The following is an 11827-nucleotide window of genomic DNA, read 5'->3' as shown; positions in this document are numbered from 1 at the left end:
AACAACTGCCATTATTTCGTGTGTGTGTCCAAGGAATTTTGACATCTGATATTTCACAGCCTGTTGCCTCACTCTTTCCTCAAGAAATAATGGAACGGGCATATATTTCTCTTGTAAAACTTGGTTGCCTGGTTTTCTTTTTTCACAAAAAACTTTAGAAAACTGTAGTACAGGGCGTAGCAAATTTCTTAAGAACTGCATACTGCGTCAAGGAAATTTGGCACAAGAAAATTTCTTAGCCATTTCTTGTGCGCCATTTTATATGGAGTTTTTGCTTTTCTTTAAAGCCCTGTATGCAGCTCTCAAGAAAACGGTCAAGAAAAAATTGCCATTATTTCGCTTGTGTGTCCAAGGAATTTTGACATTTTTGATACCTCACATCCTGTTGCCTCACTCTTTCCTCAAGAAATAATGGAACGGGCATATATTTCTGTTGCAAACCTGGGTTTCCTTGTGCTCTTTTTTCACAAAAAACTTTAGAAAACCGTAGTAGAAAGCGTAGTAAATTTCTTAAGAACTGCGTACTGCCTTAAGGAAATTTGACTCAAGAAAATTTCTTAGCGATTTCTTGTACGTCATTTTATATGGAGTTTTTGCTTTTCTTGAGAGCTGCATACAGGCCTTAAAGCTGCATACTTGCCTTTCTTCAAGAATGTGACTTTGAATTCATAGGTATTTCGTAGTGCATTACTTTGACCACTAACGCCAGCCCTATTTGCATTCGTTTTTTTTACAGCAGCCGACTTTGTCTTCGTCTCATACCACTTGGCTGCTGATTCTTTCATTCAAATACCTTGACTATTCTTACGTACATACTTATTGCATTTACATATATGGATTTAATGATAAAGCTATGTTTGTATACTTCCTACACCCTCTCAGAAGTAAACAAATATTTAAGTTTGTGTTGTTGATTTCTGACTGATAAAGTTCAAATTTGATAACTTCATACATGGTTAGTATTAATCGGACTTTTCATGATAGTGAGCTTAACTTTCGTGAGCAACGGACGCGCATTCGAAGACGGAATTTTTTTCTTCTCGTGTAAAAAATAGGTCAATCGCGATATAAGTTTCGACTAGTCTTTGTTTATTTCATTAGGTCGGGTTACATAAAAAAAAATTATAAGCGGCAATATGCAGATCAACGAATACTACTTTGAAGGTATGAATAAATATGATCGTTGTTAATGGAATGAATGTAACATATGTATGTAAAAAACAATGTTTTAAACCAAAGAATGCATTTAAAAAATGTTATTATGTTCTAAAATATAAACTAGTTTTTTAAGTATTACAAGGTTTATGTAAATGTTCCCTATTTCAATAAGGTAATTTTTAATCTATAAATATTTTTAATGCTAAATATTTATGTAGTAATAACAAAACATATTAGTGACCTGGCCACTTGCTCTCTGTGGTGAATACCACTATAATATTTTGGCGCTTACACTTTTGCTAAGGGTTTGGCCGAGCTTGTGGTGTGCCTCCAAAAGCCAACGAAAATGGGGCGACCTTCGATATTGTTGGGACCTGGGATCGAACCCAAGTCATACGGAGTGGTAGTACGTGCCGCTAACCTTTTCAATATCAAAATATTACATATTTTTAATATTTTAATGAGCTTTGTACCACGATTATTTTATTAGGAAAAATGGAAAAAGCAACAAAGTCTAAGCGGTAGAAGTTATAGCAGCTATATACACACGCAATAACATTGGCATTACATATTTTTGTCACATAAATTTAGAACTCTTCCATGTGTAGATTATTTGAAATACCTTTTAAGTTAGCGACATTTACAATTTCTTCAACATCTTCAAAAGTACAAAGTCTCCAATGTAAAGATAATTTGGAAATATTCGTTAACCAACACTCTTCAGAAAAACCGAAGCATTCATTATTATTAGAGCTCGGATATTAATGCAAATCCATATTTTGGTTTAACATCAAAGAAAGTCCGGATCTGGGTAGAAACTCATTATAGGAAGGAAGTGAGTTAATTTGGTTCTATTATGTTTAGCATATTTGCCCCTATTTTGCATGTTTGCATATTTGCAAATTTTTGTATAAATTTTTGCATATTTCCTATAAATAAAGTTTTATAAGCACGCCAGCCTGATGGCAGCCCTTGTTAACTCCGCACGCGAGATATCGACCTCCCCTGAATCAGGATGGACCCGTTGCGCCAGCAAATAACGAATTGGATTCCAGTTACGATTGTACTCTATGCCGGAGAGCAGAATTGCACATGCTATCTAATGTGGCATTGTCAAAAGCACCCTCAATGACTACAAATATGCGGAAGGCGAATTCTAGCATTGCTAATTATGGCCGTCTCACAGGATTTCCCCGCCTGATAGGCATGTTGATGCAAATACAGGGGTTGTGATGAGAACGCCTGTAGCTTCTGGGATTTGTATCGGAGTAAGTAAAAAGTCGACATCAAGCAGCTTCCAAGGTGGTATGCAGGCAAGTGCGATCGATGCTGTAAAAATCTTTTTCAAGGTAGCCAACTAAAGCTCAACACCTTCTGTAAGTACAATAGGTAGGATGCTAACTGGACCGGGCGATCTTTTGGCATCTTCATTAGCCACAGTTCTGGCAACAAACCAGTTGTACCTTGATACTGTGGTTCTCGCATAAGGCGAATCCTCAACTGATTTACAGGAAATTGAGTATCTAGAAGAACAGAGAGTGTTTCAACCCTAGTCTACGTTAAAGAGCCATCACGCTTCTTGAGTGAATGCAGCTTTGGGGTTGGGTCCCTCTTCAGAACTTTCACCAAGCTTGCCGTTTGACATACGGTTTCACTCCCGCTGCAGTATTGTTTAAAAGAGCAAATTATACCACGTTCCCTCGGCACGTAATTCGCTCTCCCATTCGTAACTAGCTTTTTCATTCGTATTTGGTCTGTACCACAATTTCCCCATCCATCGCTTATGAACGAGCATTGGCTACAGTGACGGAGGCAATGACGGGCCGGATCAGATGGATCTTGCAGTGTTTAATTTCCGCAGTCACCAATGAGCGGAGGGCTTTTTACGGGCTCACAATACGTTGGCCGGGCCCCCAGTCCTCCATACGTAGCTGGAAGGCTTTGATGCTTCGAGGGCATAGCGAGGGCAGTTCTACCTCGACCGACCCTTGCATCACTTGTACCTTTGGTTTCGTGGCGCCAGATGTCTGTCTGGCTAATCGGAATTGGGAAATGCCACAACAGTACCCGCCACTCGAAGAGGCATTTGGGCATGGTGGGTATCACCGTAGTTTTCCTTATTTTGCAACGTCCGCTAGCAGATTTGTATGTCGGTGCATCCACCAAGGTCCCACTGCCTTCTGGAGTAACCTTCGTAGACCTGAGCCGTTCACTGAATGCAGCGACAGGAGCAGTTCGGTGAGCCACAGAAGAGGGTTTCCTCTGCTTGCGTTTCGCTCTCCGATACTTCCTTCTTCTCCTCCTCTTCTGGGTTTGTGAAATAGGACCAACTCGGTCATTGTGGGGTCGTTCGCAGCTAGCTGCTTCTCGACTCACATCCCTTGCAAAAGTTTGGTCTTCTTCCGGTTCTGGAGAAGAGAAGATTGGCATTACCTCCACACTCTCTTCCAGTATGCGCTCCTGGTCTATAGCGCTGGGGACTTTGGCAATGGTTGGGGCCTCCAGAACCCGTGCCCCTGCCAAAAATGCGGATGACTGAAGTAGTTTAAAGAGTTAAATAAATACAAGTCGTTACTCAATTTAAAGATATGTGTTCAAAAGACTTCGGTCTTGTTTCTTGGGTGTTATTTAAATTGTTGCAGAAAAATCTTTTTTAGCATATCTAACTATGTACATTTTATTCACTTTTTTAATATGTTTTGAATAAATCTTGCACATATTTTGCATAAATTTTTCATATTGAATTTGCATAAAAATCCGAGCTCTAATTATTATATTCTACTGGCAGTAAGATGAAATGCCACCCATTTGATGATTCTCAATCTAAAATTTCCCTTTGCTATCTTGCATTTTGAAAAGTTATTTACGATGAAGTAAAAGGTACTATGACATAACCCCAAGTGGCATAACTCAGCTGCGGCGCACAATGAGACTACAGCGGCCAAAACTAATAAAAACGGATAGCGAATTCTGAAAAAGGAACTATGCAGATTCATAGCAAAATGTCCCTCTAACCCAAACCAAAAAGAATATTTTTATAAAAATGCATATTTGCAGTCTTGGGACGAGCTTAAAGTAGATACAATGCAAAAAAATTAATTTGAAAAAAAAATGATTTTGTCGCAAGTAATTTAAATTAATTTTTCTACTTATGCGGTTATATAATAAGCCAATCTGATTGGTGACTAGTTTGTTGTATATATCTGTCGTCAAGGATTGCTTTAAATTTGAAAATATATCTAGTGAAATTTATAAGACAGTTTCACTTGTAGTTCTACATAATTTTGTGAATATCAAATTTTTCGCGTCTTTACTTTGGGTTAGGTTAGGTTAGAGTGGCTGCCCCGCGCAGAGCGCGAAGCACATGTGGGCTGGAAAAGCCCGTTGTGATACCACGGGCCGAAGCAATTTGTTTCTTTCCCTCCCTTAGTTATTGAACCACCGAGTGCGTTTTATATAGCACAAAAAGTCGATAATGTTCACCGAGTTCAAATCGGCTAAACAATCTAGAAAGTTCTTGTTGAAGAATTGGTTGCTCGTGTTGGCCAAGGCGGGACAAGGGCAGAGATAGTGTTCGATAGTCTCCACCTCTTCCTCGTCTCTGCAACTGCGACAGAAATCGTTGGTGGGGTATCCTAACCTTATTTCGTGTGTGCCCATCAGGCAGTGTCCGGTGATTACCCCGACTACTAATCTGAGAGAGGAGCGGTCCAGCCGCTACGGATCGCATTATATGAATCTTTGGCCAAATTTTCCTGGTAGTATGGCAGATGGATTCCACAGCCCACCTTATATTTACCTCCTCAACGAGTACCGCCTTTAGTGTGTGTTTGCAGGAGGTTAGAGGTATGCCCGTATTCCAAGCAGAATTGACCTCAAATATTTCCGTCCCCCTCCTTGCCAGCTCGTTGGCTAGGCAGTTGCCAGGGATGTCCCTATGTCCAGGGACCCATACAACGGCTGCCAGAATAGATAGCAATAAGCCGTCCTGGAGGGGCGGAGATATATGCCACCGAGGCGCCTCCATTATGGCTTTTAATTCTGTTTGAAAAACGCTACAATGGTCCGGTAAGCGAAAACTGAGGTTTAGCGTGAGTTCGTCAGAGTAGATCCCGCTACCCACTCTTTTGTTAAGCTTGAGACCCTGGGTTCAGGTCTGTGGCCCTTTCCTACTCGTTCCACTCTGGTATTCTGCTGGAGAATTTTTTGTCTAAACGGAGTGGAGGGGTGGTGTTATCTATCTGTCGTAGATTGTCCAGTAGAGTTTCAAGCACTTTTGCGTGTCCGAATCTGAAGTCTCTCCACGGCTGGATTGTATTTAAGCTGGCCGCCCTGCAGCGTCTTTATTTTAAAAATGGATACTTAAAAAGGACCTAGGAAGCGAAGTAAATTTTAGTTAGGACAAGTAAACATTAAATATGCGATTCATATCTGAAATAATTCCAGATGCGACTAGCTCCGAGTTCAGCTTCAATCTTTTTATAGACACGCCTTCTGTAAAATTCATTGAATTTTTATTGTAGAGCTGAAAAAAGACTCAGATATGTACATAAACTAAATAAAATGCAATATAAAATGGAAATGGAAGAAGATGTTGATATTAATGACTCGCGAATCTATTAATCAGATTCACCATTCAACCAAAAGTGGGCGCTTCTCTGGATAAGATCCGTTTTCGATGGCAAAGATGGCAAAAGTCCTGCTTGCCTTAGCACATCTTTTGTTGCATAAAAGCAAGGTAGAATTGAAAGTTTCAGTGCAAATATATAACATGCACACACTTTAGTATGCAAGTATTGTAAAAGCTTTCGTTTTATCATTTTTAAAAGGAAGAAATAGGAAATTCTTTATAAATAAAATAAATATGTCCGTTAATTTTCCCCAAAAATTCAGAAAATTTAGCACATGGGCCCAAAAAAGGTGGGTAAAGGGTTGGGCCTCACAGTAAGAAACTTTTAATTATCCTCCAAATTGGAAAATTTTGGGGTAAACGAGCAGTGCACAAGAAAAAAAAAAACATTTTTTAAAATGCGCTTCATTTTCTAAAATTGGACGATAATGTAAACCAATTTTTACGTTCCTTAAGATTTATGCTTTTATGGGTTAAACCAGCATATAATATTAATTTCATCAAAATCGGATAACATTTACTATTTCCACCCACAAGAGCTGTGGGCGTGGCAGCGCGTCGACATTTACCATTTTCCAAAGCTCTTTATTATTAAGTCCAGAATAGAGCATATATGAAATTTCAGCGAATTGGTAGCACGGTTACCACTTTTGGCCGCAGCTTATATGGGGACGTCCCACTGTGCGACGCAATTAAGAAAAAACTATTTTAATCTATAGCAAATGTTATAGTATTCGTTCAATCGAGAGAAATAACGAAAAATATTTCTTGTATTTTTTCTTGAGCTGGAAACTAAGCTTAAAATCTTAAAATTTGGATACTGAATTTCGCCCTTTTTTAATATATTCAACAATTTTTATTGAGGTCGAGGCCGTTTTTTAATGAAAATTTATTGTGGAAAAGCAACAATAATTTGAAAAAATGGTTGAAGTGATAGCTATTTCGGAAATCACCACATTTCCTCATCAGACTTCTTTCAGTAGGCTTAGAACCGACGATCCCACTGACTCAGCCAGTTGCCTATGCACCGTGCTAAGTACGCTTTGTAAATTATCGTTTGCTTTTTTCCACTATTTTTAACCGACTTCCAAAAAAGGAGGAGGTTATCAGTTCGTCGGAAAATTTTTTTTTTTTTTTTTTTTTTTGTATGTTACCGGATAACTTTGGACCACGTCAACCGATTTCGATAATTTTTGCATCGGAAAGGTAGTGTCTCAGAGGTGGTCCCACACTAATCTGGTTAAGATCCGATCAGCGGATCATGAGATATATATATATATATTTTTTTTTATATGGGAGTTGAAGTCGGTTTTTTTTTGCTACAAATTACTTGTTAATATAAAAAAATACTAATAAGTATATTTTGAAAATTCGGAACAAAAAATCGCGATTGTAGGCAAATCCAGCTTCTATGGCAGTGGTTTCACAAAAACATTTCATGGCAAAGAAAAACTGTCCTCCCGAAACGAGGACGGTTGACAAGCCTAGCTGCCACCTAATTAAAAAGTCAAATTGAAATTAATTCATCAGTTAGCTGTGATCAGAGTGTCCAGATTTGGCAATTTCGCGCCAATTCGGCGATTTTTTTTTTTTTTTTATATTTGCCCGTAAAAATTTAGGAAATCGCCATTGGCGATTTTTGGCGATTTCTCCCATTCAAATAAATATTTTCCAATTATAAAAATATACAAAACTTAGCTTTCCACGATAATTTTATCGAAGAACTTTTGAAACGATTACCTAGTCAATTAAATACTTTTAAAAAAGCTTTGACTTTGTCACCAGAAAAGTGTGTGAATCACAAGAGGGCGAGTTTCAGGGACCTGCCAATTCACTATTTGACTTTGAAGGAAAGAAAAGCAGCGGAAACCGAATATCTAAATTTCTAACTTTCCCATGGAATCACTTTTTTTAGAACCATTCTATCCGACTCTGAAGAATTGCTTACGGAGTGACACCGCAACACGCAATAAAATGTTTGGAAATATAAGTAAAGTAGCCTTCATATTTTTATCCTTGCCGCACTCACATGCTCTTGTTGAGCGCGTTTTTTCCGTAACGAATTCAACAAAAACTAAGACTCGAAATAGGATGAGGTTGGAAAGCCTTATTCAATAGTTCGAATAAAGTGTTATATGGAGGCTAATAGTTTCTGCTGCAAAACGTTTCTAATATCAAAAGTATGTTATCAAGGTTGAATAGCCCAATATATGACAACAACAGAAATGAAAATGATTCATACATTATAGGTGATTTTGAAAAAATTGTAGATATAGCTGATCTCGCCTTATTATAGGTTTTTATTTTATTTTTGGCACCGAGCGCTTGAAAGCGAATTGTGCGATTAATCAATTAATATGAGTTATAATAAGTTTAATAATTGCTCAGTACTATTGCAAAATGTGTTCAAACAAATATTTTTTTTTAAAGTATGGGTATTTAAAAAAAAATTGTTTGTACATCTCTATTATAAAAGTGGTTTGTGTTATTTATTATTACCCTCTGAAGGTATTATATTCGTTTTTGGTTTTAAAAACTGTATTATAACAAGATCTCATTTTTAAAATAAAATATTTGTTAAATCGATTTCATGAATTTTATCAGAAAAAAATTTGCGATTTTTTTCAGAAATTGGGTTATATATCACAATGTAAAATGAAAGATATTTAAGAAGGGTTTAGTTTACTTATGAAGAGGGTTGTCACCGGTTTGAAAATTCAAATGTATTTGAGTTACATATACACATTTTATGTGAAATATGAACAAGTAATTTTTAAGCTCAAAACCGACTTCAATTCTGAGGTACTACGTTTCTGTTAAAAAAAAAAAAATCCGACGAATTGAAAACCTCCTCCTTTTTTCGAAGTCGGTAAAAAATTGGTATCAAACCCAAAACTCTTAAAAAACGTTTAGTTTAAAAATATTTTTGACAACGGTGTTGGAAAAGTCTTATCTATCTAACTATGTGTGTATATTAGGGTGGTCCTTTAAATCAAATGAACGATTTTTTGCAGTCTCATCTCCTCAATCGGTAATACCACGGTCACAGATATCACATATAAATTTTGGTCCCGGTGGAGTCGGTTAAGGCGTGTCACAAAGGGGTCAAAGGCCAGATGCATCTATGGACTCAAAAATTTTAAAATATTTTTTTTCATTTAATACCCAAAATCGGTACTACTAAAGTTGAGAATATCACATATAAATTTTCTTCCCGATTGGATTCGGTTAAGGCGTATTAATAGGATAATCTAAACTTTGACCGCGGTGCGACACTCCTTAACCGACTGCAATCGGGACCAAAATTTATTTGTGATATCTTCGCCCATAGTAGTATCGATTTTGGTTATCAGATGAAAAAAGTTCATTTTAATTTTTTGAGTCTCCATAGAGGAATCTGAACTTTGCCCCCTGTGCGACACGTCTTAACCGTCTATAATCAGGACCAAAATTTATATGTGATTTCTTCGACTATAGTAGCATAGGTTGGGAAATCTTATGTAAAAATTTGCTTCCTACATTTAAGCACCACCCTAATGTATATACATACGTACATTAGGGCGGGTCGATTTGTATGGGAGAATTTTTCTACTCTGAGCGTATAGAACTGAAGGATTCTACATGAAATTGTAAGAAAATGTATCCAAGAAACCATGGGTCTAAATTCAATTTGGAGTTTGCAAAAGTGAGAAAATAGGTTCTTTAGCACTTCGTCGTGGTGTGATTGGGATCAACTTGTCAAATAACGTTAAATTACGGGCATGGCAAATGGATTCACCGGGGAATGACCAATCAAAATTTGAGCTATATGACCTACAAGCATTCAAACTGCTTGAACCCTCATTTATTTTACATGCAAATAGGGGTTCGAGTAGTTTTTATGGAGTGTGAAGTAAAGTGTTGTGTGATATAATTTTACTTTTAGGAAGTTTCATTTTGTGAATTTGGCGCAAGTTCCATTTACAGAGTCCCCTGTAATAAAACAGAAATACTATTTTGTAAAAAAAAACACAAGTTTTGATTATAATACTTTAAATTGCAACTCGATTTTTCGAATCTTTCTATTAACCTTTCAGTGTCAATTTCAATTTCTAACAGCCCATTTATCAGTGGATGTTTAATTATAATCAAAAGATTATCTGTTCACGTCAGTTTCTCAGTGTAGTTAATAGATGATTAACTCATACTTAATTCGCCAACGTTGGCCAGTTAACTATTGAATTATTTGATTTTGTTAACTTAAAGTTATTAATCAACTGAGAAATCGGCTCTAAGTGTACGTGTAAAAGTGCTAGACCTATCAGTATTTCTTCGTTTATGATATTACGTAACCATGTTTTTAACAGGCTGTCGAGGACATGGGTCCAAATTTATTAAAAAATAAGAGTCACCTTAAATATTTATATTTTAACTTACCTTTTTGTACGATAAAATACTTACCTGAATTTATACTTACCTAAAAATACGTACCTTAAATATGTTGAAATGAAATACTTACCTTGTACCTAGATTTTGCATACTTTACTTATTTACACCACATCCTGTATATTGAGCTATGTAACAAACCTATTACTATTGTGAACAACTATTATTATAATTAAGCGACAGGCTTAAGTTTAATCGTTCGCTACCCTCGAAAACTGTCGCATCGTAATTGAAATCTCTCTCACTAAATTTAAAGTGCTAATTAAATAAAAAAAAAATCGAATAAAATAAATATATATGTATGTAGATATGTGCTTATACATTTTAAATTCTAATGTTTGATTTCAAAGAAAAGAAATAAAAAACTCGTAATTCACTCGCATAGGAAATACAGGCGAAGGGTTGAAAAACTTCTTTCTGAAGTAGCGTTACTAGCTGGAAGTGTGGCCAGAATGCGGAGAAATTTATTAATCATTGGGAAAGCATATTCCTCGCATTTACCAAGAACTTCTGCTGCTGATTTTGGGAATGACTTTTCGCTTACCTAATTTATCCATTGTTCTGACCACACTTTATACTCTCCTTCCAAATTGATAGCGTCTTTTTCTAAGAAAAATTCTTTCGTTTTTCAACCGATCGAAAGCACTATTTTTCATATAATCTATACTAATTATATAAAGAGAAGTCCCTTTTTTTGGAACAGGTAATCTCGCGAACGGCTGGACCGATTTTCATGAAATTTTGTATACAAATAGCTTTCGGTAACCACCATGTTTTAGGCTAAAAAAATTGTACTTTTTTTTGGGTAGGTGGACCAGGGACCGGTCTATTCGAAAAAATCTCATTATAGTCCGCTTTGTTTAAAATTTAGTACGTAAGTAGCTTTTTAGCATATATTAGCATATATGACCCATTTTTTCCGGGAAGTGGTCCAGGGACCGATCTATTCGAAAAAATCGAATTTACGGTCCGATTTGCTTAAAATTCGGTGCGCAGATAGCTTTTTAGCATGTATTAGCATACGTGATCAATTTTTTCCAAGAAGTGGACCAGGGACCGATCTATTCCAAAAAATCGCATTTATGGTCGGATTTGCTTAAAATTCGGTACGCAAGTAGTTTTTTAGCATATATTAGGATATATGGTCCATTTTTTCCGAGAAGTGGACCAGGGACTGATCTATTCGAAAAAATCGTATTTACGGTCCGATTTGCTTAAAATTCGGCACGTAGGTAGCTTTTTAGCATATATTAGCATACATGATCCACTTTGTCCGAGAAGTGGACCAGGGACCGTTCTGTTCGAAGAAATCTTATTTATGGTCCGATTTGCTTAAAATTCGGTACATAGGTAGCTTTTTGCCTGGATAAGCTTATAGATTCCTGTTTTCCAATTTTCATGCAATTTCGAATATAAATAGCTTTAAGTAACGACCATATCAAGGGGCGAATTCGTCACTAGGCAAGATGTTTTTGCTCCAATCAGAAACAGCGGTTACTGTCAAAATATAATTATAATATACTAGCAGACCCGGCGAACTTCGTCCCGCCCAAAATTTTTATATATTTTATTGAAACTTTTTGGTCCAACATTTTTACCAACAATTCACGTTAA

The 11827-nt window shown here is 36.6% G+C and overlaps 1 protein-coding gene across 1 annotated transcript in view; it reads left to right on the top strand.

The window, feature by feature from the left end:
- The first annotated feature begins 978 nt into the window (after nucleotides 1–978).
- The window catches only part of LOC108371773 (uncharacterized), a 32138-nt gene continuing 21289 nt past the window's right edge, over nucleotides 979–11827 (top strand). The window contains exon 1 of the mRNA XM_017627382.1: nucleotides 979–1164. Coding sequence (XP_017482871.1) covers nucleotides 1137–1164 — 28 coding nt within the window. The 5' untranslated portion in view covers nucleotides 979–1136. The remainder of the gene's footprint in view (nucleotides 1165–11827) is intronic.

The sequence above is a fragment of the Rhagoletis zephyria genome, unplaced genomic scaffold, assembly GCF_001687245.7.
Source record: "Rhagoletis zephyria isolate East Lansing unplaced genomic scaffold, Rhagoletis_zephyria_1.1 Rzeph_scaffold_00071, whole genome shotgun sequence".
Classification (NCBI taxonomy): Eukaryota; Metazoa; Arthropoda; class Insecta; order Diptera; family Tephritidae; genus Rhagoletis; species Rhagoletis zephyria.
Note: the sequence above shows the minus strand (reverse complement) of the source record. Positions and strands in the feature narration are given on the sequence as shown.